Source organism: Ipomoea triloba, chromosome 10 (assembly GCF_003576645.1).
Source record: "Ipomoea triloba cultivar NCNSP0323 chromosome 10, ASM357664v1".
NCBI classification, from domain to species: Eukaryota; Viridiplantae; Streptophyta; class Magnoliopsida; order Solanales; family Convolvulaceae; genus Ipomoea; species Ipomoea triloba.
This window is the reverse complement of record NC_044925.1, coordinates 7,674,568-7,686,783: the sequence shown is the minus strand read 5'-3', so window position 1 is coordinate 7,686,783 and position 12,216 is coordinate 7,674,568. Positions and strand designations below refer to the sequence as shown.

The 12,216-nt window shown below is 36.0% G+C and overlaps 1 protein-coding gene across 1 annotated transcript; it reads left to right on the top strand.

Moving 5' to 3' along the window:
* Positions 1-7,725: 7,725 nt before the first annotated feature.
* LOC116032117 (putative disease resistance protein At3g14460) lies at positions 7,726-11,094 on the top strand. The gene has a single exon (XM_031274524.1). It carries the CDS (start codon positions 7,776-7,778, stop codon positions 10,812-10,814), a length of 3,039 nt encoding a protein of 1,012 aa, XP_031130384.1. The 5' UTR covers positions 7,726-7,775; the 3' UTR covers positions 10,815-11,094.
* The last annotated feature ends 1,122 nt before the right edge of the window (positions 11,095-12,216 follow it).

Sequence of the window (12,216 nt, the reverse complement as noted above, 5' to 3'; positions counted from 1 at the left end):
TAATAATAATAATAATAATAATAATAATACTAAGGACATATTGTCATTTCATCGCTTTATTCATTTCTATGAAGCACCGAATTGCAATTCATGTGTTTATACCCATGAATTGCAATTCAGCCAACGAAAGGAATTGTAATTCAGTTGTATTGCAATTCCTCCAACCAAACAACGTAATTGAAGGAGAAAATAATTACAATTCAATTACAACAAATGGCTTGTAAAGGCTTTCACAAATAATTTAGTTTTGTACGCATTATTAAATTTTTTGTTAGATCATGAATTGTCTTGAGTAAGTCCTAACTATATGAGGGACATTTAAGTACATACCACACTTAGACGTTATCAATTAAGCATTATACTCTGTAATATAAATAGAATTACAATTCATTATGGATGCATCCATTAGGTGGCCATATAACAAAAATTGTTAGTGTGTCAAAGAGGAACCGAGAGGTTGGGAAAAAATGAAGGTAAATGCATTCTCAATGTATGCTTATATATTAATGATGATATTTTATCCCACCACTATTTGCTTTCATCTCTAAAAGAAATAATGAAAGGTCGCAATAAGAAATCTCACACCAAGTACGGTAAATCTTTTATGATGATTTAAAAAAGAAAAAACAATTTTCTTGTAGTTAATAATAATAATAATAATAATAATAATACTAAGGACATATTGTCATTTCATCGCTTTATTCATTTCTATGAAGCACCGAATTGCAATTCATGTGTTTATACCCATGAATTGCAATTCAGCCAACGAAAGGAATTGTAATTCAGTTGTATTGCAATTCCTCCAACCAAAACAACGTAATTGAAGGAGAAAATAATTACAATTCAATTACAACAAATGGCTTGTAAAGGCTTTCACAAATAATTTAGTTTTGTACGCATTATTAAATTTTTTGTTAGATCATGAATTGTCTTGAGTAAGTCCTAACTATATGAGGGACATTTAAGTACATACCACACTTAGACGTTATCAATTAAGCATTATACTCTGTAATATAAATAGAATTACAATTCATTATGGATGCATCCATTAGGTGGCCATATAACAAAAATTGTTAGTGTGTCAAAGAGGAACCGAGAGGTTGGGAAAAAATGAAGGTAAATGCATTCTCAATGTATGCTTATATATTAATGATGATATTTTATCCCACCACTATTTGCTTTCATCTCTAAAAGAAATAATGAAAGGTCGCAATAAGAAATCTCACACCAAGTACGGTAAATCTTTTATGATGATTTAAAAAAGAAAAAACAATTTTCTTGTAGTTAATAATAATAATAATAATAATAATAATACTAAGGACATATTGTCATTTCATCGCTTTATTCATTTCTATGAAGCACCGAATTGCAATTCATGTGTTTATACCCATGAATTGCAATTCAGCCAACGAAAGGAATTGTAATTCAGTTGTATTGCAATTCCCTCCAACCAAAACAACGTAATTGAAGGAGAAAATAATTACAATTCAATTACAACAAATGGCTTGTAAAGGCTTTCACAAATAATTTAGTTTTGTACGCATTATTAAATTTTTGTTAGATCATGAATTGTCTTGAGTAAGTCCTAACTATATGAGGGACATTTAAGTACATACCACACTTAGACGTTATCAATTAAGCATTATACTCTGTAATATAAATAGAATTACAATTCATTATGGATGCATCCATTAGGTGGCCATATAACAAAAATTGTTAGTGTGTCAAAGAGGAACCGAGAGGTTGGGAAAAAATGAAGGTAAATGCATTCTCAATGTATGCTTATATATTAATGATGATATTTTATCCCACCACTATTTGCTTTCATCTCTAAAAGAAATAATGAAAGGTCGCAATAAGAAATCTCACACCAAGTACGGTAAATCTTTTATGATGATTTAAAAAAGAAAAAACAATTTTCTTGTAGTGATGGAAATGGGTGAAAGTGCCATGCTGGCTACGGCACGTGACAAGTCAAAATCTTGAAAAATCTCGAGGTTACACTTCTAAGGCTAAGGGGAAAGGAAACATTCCACCTCAAGCTGACATAAAGAAGGTGCATAAGTGTTTCTTCTGTAAAAAGAAGGGGCACATGAAGAAAGATTGCATCAAGTACAAGAAGTGGATCGAGAAGAAAGGTAATCTATCGTCATTCGTTTGTTATGAATCTAATATGTCTGAAGTTAATGCTAATACTTGGTGGACTGATTCTGGTTCAACAATCCACATTACAAACTCTTTACAAGGAATGAAAGATCTGAGGAAGCCAGTTGGAAATGAACGGACCATCTTATTAGGAAACAAGATTGGGTCACAAGTGGAAGCTATTAGAACATGCAAGTTTGTTTTAAGCAGTGGTTTTGTTTTGTTTTTGAAAAAAGACATTTTATGTACCAAGTTTCTCCCGAAACTTGGTTTCGTTATCTAGACTTGTACCGATGGGTTTTTCCTTTACTTTCCAAGACAAAAGTTTTAATATTTTTTATAATTCATCTCGTATTGGATATGGTACATTGTCTAATGGTCTTTATCGTTTACATTTACAAAACAATGTCACTTATAGTTCATTGCATGTTCATTCCGGTTCCAAAAGATCAAGTGTTAGTGAGAACTCCTCTATGTTATGGCATCGGAGATTAGGTCATATCTCCCCTGAAGGTATAAAGAGATTGGTAAATGATGGGGTACTTAGTACTCTTGATTATAATGATCTCGAGACTTGTATAGACTGCATTAAGGGAAAGGAGACAAACAAGTCTAAGAAAGGTGACAAAAGGAGTTCAAGCATATTGGAAATCATACACACTGAGATTTGCTGTCCAGATATGGATATGCCAAGTTAGAAGTATTTCATCACTTTCATTGATGATAACTCTCGATTTACTTATGTGTATTTGATTCATAATAAAACCGAAGCATTGGATGCCTTCAAGTCTTTTAAGGCTGAAGTTGAGAACCAATGTGGGAAACAAATACAGATAGTAAGATCCGACAGAGGTGGTGAATACTATGGTAGGTACACAGAAAGTGGACAAGCACCTGGTCGATTTGCTAAGTTTCTTCAAGAACATGAGATTGTTTCCCAATACACCATGCCTGGTTCACCGGACCAAAATGGTGTTGCTGAAAGAAGAAACCAAACGCTTATTGACAAGGTGCGGAGTATGCTTAGCAACTCCAAACTTTCTAAGTTCTTGTGAGCCGAAGCACTTAAGACGACAGCGTATATAATAAACCGTGTTCCAACCAAGGTTGTCTCAAAGACACCATTTGAGTTATTTAAAGGTTGGAAACTGAGTTTGCAACATATGCATGTTTGGGGATGCCCATCTAAGGTAAGGATATATAACCCACAAGAAAAGAAGTTGGACCCAAGGATTATTAGTGGTTTCTTTATTAGATACGCACAGTCCTCTAAAAGATATAGATTTTATTATCCATCTCATTCAACTAGGATTGTGGAATCAAGAAATGCTAAGTTTCTTGAAGATGACATGATTAATGGGAAGGATAGGTTCAATGATTTGATTTCTAATCATGATCATATTGAATCATGTCCTTCTACTTCATCATATAGGTTGATAATAGATTCAAGAATTCCTCAAGATCAAACGAGTATTGAACAACCTATTGAAGAAATTCCATGAGATGCTTATATTATCTCAACAGATTAACCAATTCAGGAAATTCCTGAAGCGGTAGTTGAACCACTAACTTCTCAAGGAGATGGTAGTTCAACTTTGAAACGATCTATTCGAGATAAAAGATCGGAAATACCTAGTGATTACATAGTGTATCTACAAAAGTCTGATGTTGGAGCCAAAAATGATCCAGAAACGTTTTCACAAGCCATAAATTGTAAAGAGTCAGATTTATGGTATGGAGCCATGAATGAATAAATGAATTCCATGCGGAGCAATGGGGTTTGGGACCTTGTTGAGTTGCCTAAGGGGGCAAGGCCATTGGCTGTAAATGGGTCTATAAGACTAAAAATGACTCATTAGGCAACATCGAGCGATACAAGTCTAGGCTCGTTGCTAAAGGATTCAATCAAAAAGAAGGAATCGATTACACGGAGACCTTTTTTCCTATATCAAAGAAAGATTCACTTTGCATAATCTTGGCTTTGGTTGCACATTTCAATCTTGAATTGCAACAAATGGATGTGAAAACAACATTCCTTAATGGTGATTTAGAAGAGGTGGTTTATATGAAACAACTTGAAGGATTCTCTTCTAGTGAAGGCAATCATTTGGTTTGCAAGCTCAAAAAGTCCATTTATGGTTTAAAACAAGCCTCTCGCCAATGGTATATCAAGTTTGACGGAGTAAAACAAGCCTCTCGCCAATGGTATATCAAGTTTGACGGAGTAAAACAAGCCTCTCGCCAATGGTATATCAAGTTTGACGGAGTTATTTCATCATATGGTTTTGTTGAAAGTACCCTAGATCATTGCATATACCAAAAGACAAGTGGGAGTAAAAAAAATTTTCTTGTTTTATATGTGGATGATATTTTGTTTGCATCAAATGATAAGGGAATGTTGCACGAGGTTAAACAATTCCTTTCTAAGAACTTTGATATTAAAGATATGGGCGAGCCATCTTATGTCATTGGCATAAAGATCCATACGGATAGATCCCGAGGCATTCTAGGATTATCGCAAGAAACCTATATCAACAAAGTCTTAGAGAGATTTCGGATGAAGGATTGTTCACCGAGTCCATCTCCTATCGTCAGAGGTGATAAATTCAGTTTGAAACAGTGTCCAAAGAATGATTTTGAAAGAGAATCCATGAAGAATATTCCCTATGCTTCGGTTGTCAGTTGTCTCGGGTATGTTCAAGTCTGTACTAGGCCGAACATCGCCTTTGCTGTTAGAATGCTGGGACAATATCAAAGTGATCCGGGTTTAGACCACTGGAGAGTTGCAAAGAAGGTTTTGAGGTATCTCAAGGGTACCAAGGATTATAAGCTTGTGTTCAGGAAGATGAACACTTTGGACATTGTTGGGTACTCTGACGCGGACTTTACCGGTTGCGTTGATTCTGGGAAATCAACTTCGGGAAACATTTTCATTATGGCCGGTGAAGCTATTTCATGGAGAAGTGTTAAACAAACTCTTGTCACCACTTCAACCATAGAAGTCGAGTTCGTTTATTGTTTTGAGGCTACATCTCATGGTGTATGGCTTAAGAATTTCATTTCAGGGCTTAGAATTATGGATTTTATTTTTAAGTCGTTAAAGGTTTATTGTGACAACTCTGTTGTACTGTGGTATTCCTGGCTAAAAACAATAAGAGTGGGAGTCGAAGCAAGCATATCGACACCAAGTACTTAGCCATCAGGGAGCGTGTTAAGGATAAGAAAGTGGTCATTGAGCACATAAGCACTGAGTTGATGATTGTTGATCCCCTGACTAAAGGCATACCACCATTCAAGTTTAGGAATTTTGTTGAGAAAATGGGACTTGTGCCCACTTTGTAAAATTTGTATACATTCAGTTATTATATGAAATTCTTAAAGCATTCAGATATTTTCTCATTATTGTATTGTGCACATATTTTGTTGAGAAAATATATATTCTTGGACCTGGAATAAACATAAAGTTTATCCATTAAGTTTTTTATTACCACAAGAAATGCTTAAAGAACAAATTACATTGTGATTATAGTAGACGCTACTCATATTAAGAGGGTGTATCTCTATAGTTCATGTTTTTCTTTGAGTTTGTACTTGCACCAAGTGGAAGAATGTAACAGTTTTCCATTAAGGACAAACATTATTGGTGCAAGTTATGGCCTTCAATAGGCCATTCTGTGGTGCCATGTAACGGTTGTAACAGAAACCGTTACAAAGCCTATATTGATGGTTCTATGGGCTATATAAGCAATGGTCCCCCACTGCTTAGGTTACTATCTCTAACATTCATACACCATCTATACTAAAACCTGAGAATAAGTGAGAGACACTCTGCAAAAATTCTACCACTACCAAGACATTCAACATCATCAACCAAGGCAATCCTAAGGACAACTATGGCTGGAGGTTAGTCCTATTTGTATTATATGCTTTCACTCACCATATGTATTCCATGCCCCCTTATCCATATCTGGCTACTAACTATGGTACATAACTGTCAATATTCACACATCACATGTGGATTGGTGGATTTCTTATAGTTGGTGCTGCTGCGCGTGTAGCCATTTTTATGGTACGAGAGTAAGACCCAACTACTCAATACAACGATCTATTGGATTGTGTACTTAGACATCGTGATGCAATCGTATCACATCTCAACTGGGCATGTATGTTTGTAGGCTTTCACAGTTTTGGTTTGTATATTCATAATGATACCATGAGCACTTTAGGGCATCCTCAAGATATGTTTTCAAATACCGCTATACAATTACAAACCGTTTTTACTCAATGGATACAAAACACACATGCTTTAGCACCAGGTGCAACAGCTCCTAGTGCAACAGCAAACACTAGTTTAACTTGGGGGGGGGGGGGGTGATTTTGTAGCAGTGGGTCCATTAGGAAACGCAGATTTCTTGGTACATCACATTCATGCATTTACGATTCATGTGACGATATTGATACTCTTGAAAGGTGTTCTATTTGCTCGTAGTTCCCGTTTGATACCGGATAAAGCAAATCTTGGTTTTCGTTTTTCTTGTGATGGACCTGGAAGAGGGGGTACATGTCAAGTATCAACCTGGGATCATTTCTTTTTAGGCCTATTCTGGATGTACAATTCCATTTCGGTAGTAATATTTCATTTCAGTTGGAAAATGTAGTCAGATGTTTGGTGCAGTATAAGCGATCAAGGGGTAATAACTCATATCACGGGATGAAACTTTGCGCAGAGTTCTATTACTATTAATGGGTGGCTCGGCGGTTTCTTATGGGCACAGACATCTTAGGTAATTCAATCTAGCTTATTTGGTTTGGTATTGCTACATCACATATGACTTCCAGAGTCATGATAATATTACCGAGAAACATCTTTATCAGAATATTTTTGCTTCGGACTTGATTCAATTAGCAATAATTTTCCTTCTCTTATGTCCCATACTCACAGGGTAGTCCCGTCAAGCATTCAAATCTTTCATTCTCTTAGGTCCCATACTCACAGAGCTATATACACAGACTATATATTAGTTAATCAAAATTTCAAACAGAATTAATCAATAATTTAAATTCTTAAACATTAGTCCAACTAAAATATTTTAATTCAAAAAATAATTAACCAAATTTTGTTGGTTTATTACCGAAATGGTCCCTCGACTATTGCGAAATTACCAATTTGGTCATAGACAATTTTTCGTGCCCAATTAAGTCCCTCGACTTTGAAAAAATTAACCAATTTGGTCCTCCGTTTATTTTGCCATTAAACATCCGTTAAATCAGGACCAAATTGGAAATTTTGCTATAGTCAAGGGACTATTCCAGTGAAAAATTAATTACCAATTTGGTCTGTTGACTATAGAAAAATTACCAACTTGGTCCCAATTTATTGGATGTTTAACGGCAAAATAAACGGAGGATCAAATTGATAAAAATTATTAAAGTCGAGAGACTTAATTGGGCACAAAAAATTTTCGAGGACCAAATTAGTAATTTCGCAATAGTCGAGGGACCATTTCGGTAATAAACTCGTCAGAATACTTACCTATTTTTTCAGTTACCAAAATTTTCACACCCATACATTAGCAAACATTATCATCTCTCAAAGTACGTTTCAACTTTCAACTACAGAGTCAACAACCATGGCCGACGCTCTCATCTCCATTGTTGTGGAACAGCTGATCAACATCCTGACGCACCAAGCCCAGGAGCTAAAAAGAACTTTGGGTGTGGAGAAGGAGATCAAAAACCTATCATCAAAGCTCGAGAAAATCAGGGAGGTATTGGATGATGCAGAAAAGAAAAGCTTTACGGAAGAGGGCATCAAGCTCTGGATCGAAGATATCAAAAACTTCTCCTACGAAGTGGACGATGTTCTTGACGAGTGGAGAACCAGAAGTCTGAGACAACAGATTGAGAGTTCAGCTCCAGAAAGCAGCTGCAGCTCTTTCCTGCCTTCGTGTATCCAATTCAAAAGGTTTGATATGCATCGAGACATCGCCAAGAAAATAAAGGAGCTTGATTCAACACTTGATCGGATTACGAAAGAGAAAGATCAGTTCAAATTCAACACTTGTGCTGCATCACACTCTGATCAAGAATCGAAACGAGTCACCACTACGTTTGATGTGGATGTGTCAGAGATTCAAGGTAGGAAATCCGATGCCAGTGCTTTAATAAGCAAGTTAGTGGAGAATTCTGGAGAAGAAGAAGCAAGAAATGGTCCCCCTGTGATTTCCATAGTGGGGGCGGGAGGGATAGGGAAAACTACCCTTGCTCTACTAGTCTTTGAGGATGAACAGATCAAGACTCATTTTGGGGATGAAAGGGTGTGGATTTGTGTTTCCGACCCTTTTGACCAGATCAAGATTGCAAAAGCCATTGTTGAGTCAATCACTAAAAGCTCCACGGATCTGTCCCAACTCCAACTGTTACTGGAAAAGATCAAAAGCACTTTGTGTGGGAAAAGGTTCCTACTTGTGATGGATGATGTGTGGACAGAGCAGTATGCAAAGTGGGAGCCATTGAAGAACTCTCTCAAGGGTGGACTCCCCGGGAGTAGAATCTTGGTGACCTCTAGGAATGAGAGGGTTGCTAGAATGATGGGAAGTGTGCATGTGCATCCGTTGCATCTAATATCTGACTCGGAAGCTTGGTTGTTGCTTAGCAGGATAGCATTTTCCGGGAGAAGGAAAGAGGATTGTGAGGAACTGAAAGATATTGGTCAAAAAATTGCTCAAAGGTGCAAAGGACTGCCCCTTGCTGCTAGGGTCATGGGAAGCCTGCTATTTTTCAAAGACACAAGAGATGGTTGGCAAAATGTTTTAAACAATAAAATTTGGGAGTTGGAGGAAGTGGTAACAGAACTCTTCCCTCATTTGTATCTAGGCTACAATGATTTGAACCCAAAGATGAAGCAATGTTTCTCATACTGTGCTGTCTTTTCCAAAGATTATGAAATAAAGGTAGATATGCTCATCAGAATTTGGATGGCACAAGGTTATGTGACCATGGAATCAGAAGGCAGGGAGTTATTTGGGGTTTTAGCAATGCGTTCTTTCTTCCAAGATTTGGAGAAAGATGACATGGATTCCAACATTATCATATCTTGCAAAATGCATGACATAGTGCATGATTTTGCCCAGTTTCTTACAAAAAATGAATGCTATAGTATTGACCAACAGGAGGATAAGGTCGGATTTACAAATCTACGTCATCTGTCATGGCTGAACACTACTATGAATATGAATTTCCCTTCCATTTGTGATATTGAAAAACTTCGCAGCTTTTTTGTTGTAGGCTTTTCTCCCGTACAACTTACTCCTAATTTGTTCAATGGTCTGAAATCTGTGAGAGTATTAGGATTGCATGGCTGGAAGTTGCAAGAACTCCCAAAGGAGATAGGAAATCTGCTTCATCTAAGGTACATTGATTTAAGTTGGAGCAAGGTAGAGGAGTTACCTGATGCAGTTTGTTCATTATATAACTTGCAAACTTTAGATCTTAGAAGATGTATGAGTTTTTCTAGGCTGCCGAAAAGGATTGGAAATTTGCGTCAGCTAAGGTACATTGATTTAAGTCTGAGCAAAGTAGAGGAGTTACCTGATACAATTCACTCTTTATTTAGTTTGCAAACTTTAGATCTTGAAGGATGTGAGCAATTTTCTAGACTGCCTGATAAGATTGGAGATTTGAGTCAGCTAAGATACATTAATTTAAGTGAGAGCAAAGTAGAGAAGTTACCCGATACAATTTGTTCTTTGGAGAATTTGCGAACTTTAGTTCTCAAAAAATGTGAGCGTCTTTCTAGACTACCTGAAGGGATTGGAAATTTGGTTGAGTTAAGGTACATTAATTTAAATGATTGTGAAAATGTGGAAGAGTTACCCAAAGGGATTGGCAATTTGATAAACTTGAGACACCTTGACATCAGAGGCACCAAGAGGCTAGAGATGATGCCCCAAGGTATGGCAAAGCTAACTCAGCTTTGTAGTTTAAGTGAGTTTAAGGTGGGGAAAGAGTCAAGTAAGTTGGGATACATGGAGAAGCTGAACCAACTCAAAGGGGAGCTATCCATATTTTTTTTGTGCGATCTGAATAGCCCAGCAGATGTGGAGGAAGCAAAGAAAGCAGAATTGAGAAAGAAGAAGCACATTAAAGAATTGCATTTGCATTTCAGTCCTGGAGTCGATGTGGGAATAGATGTGATAGAAGCTCTGAAACCACCTCCGGAACTGCAAAATTTGGAACTTAATGGGTACGGAGGAATCCACTTCCCTTCCTGGATTACACTGTCCCTTCATAATCTACAGATTCTTAAAATCTGGGGGTGCGAAAATTGTCCATCTTTGCCTCCATTAGGCAAACTGCCTTCCCTGGAGACTCTTATCATATTCTACATGAAAAAGCTAAGATATGTAGGGAGTGAGTTTTTGGGAGTAGCAGAAGTAGGTGGTGTTGCTTTTCCAAAGCTGAAGGAATTGGAGTTCACATGGTGTGAGGAGTTGGAGGAGTGGGAAGATTTCAAAGAAGAAGCAACAATAATAATAATGCCATGCATCAGGGAGTTGGAACTAAGTTATTGCAGGAAACTTAAGACAGTGCCACATCACCTCTTAAGTAGGCTGGAGTCTTTGAAGATCAAACACTGTCCCAGTCTCAAAGTTGAACAGATTGAGTGAAATATGTGGCACTCCAAATGCGGATCATGTATCAAAATGGTGACGTCATCGTGCTTCTAGGTCCTTCTGGATGGGAGTCGTACTTACTTGTAACCTTATGGTTTATCAAGTTAACAATCCGACCAACTTATCGTTTATGCAAAAATAATCAAGTATATCTCTTTTATACTTTGAATCTCTACTACTTTGTATAATTATTCGGTTCGATGTGAAGGTGTGAACTAAATATATCTTGAGTTTTTGTTATACCTATTTATGATTATTAAAGTGTGTTTAATAATTTTTCTATAATATAAATAGTTTGCATGTTGTGAATATTTTTTTTTTTGAAGAGAGAAAAAACTTTCAATTAATACTCAAGTCATGCACAACAGCAGAAGAGATAAAAAGTGGATCGGAATCTACCCAAGTCCCACTTGTACAATGAGAAAAAGCATAACAAGCTAGAAGATGAGCGACAACATTCGCATCTCTACAAACATGACACAAATTAACAAACTATGTTTTGAGGAGTTGTTACGATATAATTTCTGACTATTGACTTGAGCAAGGTATCCTATGACATGTCTAAGCTTGTATATTTTATGACTTAGGCCACTAATGTATGTACTAAAAGAAATTTGTTTTTAAAAAAAAATAATAAATCATCACAAAAGATTTATACATGCATTGAGAATGCATTTATTACCACAATTTTTCCCAACCTCTCGGTTCCTCATTGCTTTTAGAGATGAAAGCAAATAGTGATGGGATAAAATATATCATCAATAAGCATACATTGAGAATGCATTTACCATCATTTTTTCCCAATTAACCTCTCGGTTCCTCATTGACACACTAACAATTTTTGTTATATGGTCACCTAAGGTGAAGTGTGTAGTATTCAAAAAAAAAAAAAAGGTGAAGTGTGTACTGTGTAGCATATGGAAAATGACAAATGTACTTTCATAAAGTATAACTCTTGTTATGTGTACAAATTTTATTGGATAAAGAAATGTGAAAGAATAAAAACAATGGCCACTATGTTTTTAGATTTCTATCTACTATACTAATAAGAGCTAAAGAGAGTTAGGGCTAAAATGGGTAGAAAAAATGGCGGTCAAATTATTTAATCAAATGAATGGTTCAGATTGTTTAGATTTATATTTTTCCTTGAGATTTCCTAATTTATCCTTAATTATATGATTATCCGTTAAGTTTTCCGTTAAATATTCTCTTCTCCGTTAACTTTTAACTTAACCATTAATTTTTATAAGAAAGGTCTTAGGTTCGAACCTTATCCCAATCAAATTTGGCATAATTAAGTTTCTCACTCTATTTTACTCTTATTAAATTAAATAAATTAGTAGCTACAACAAAAAATGATACATATGTATTTCTTTAATTTAGAATTATGTGTCTA

What these genes read in the sequence shown, in the direction of transcription:
- LOC116032117 (XM_031274524.1), top strand. Translation starts at nt 7,776, where the DNA reads ATGGCCGACGCTCTCATCTCCATTGTTGTGGAACAGCTGATCAACATC.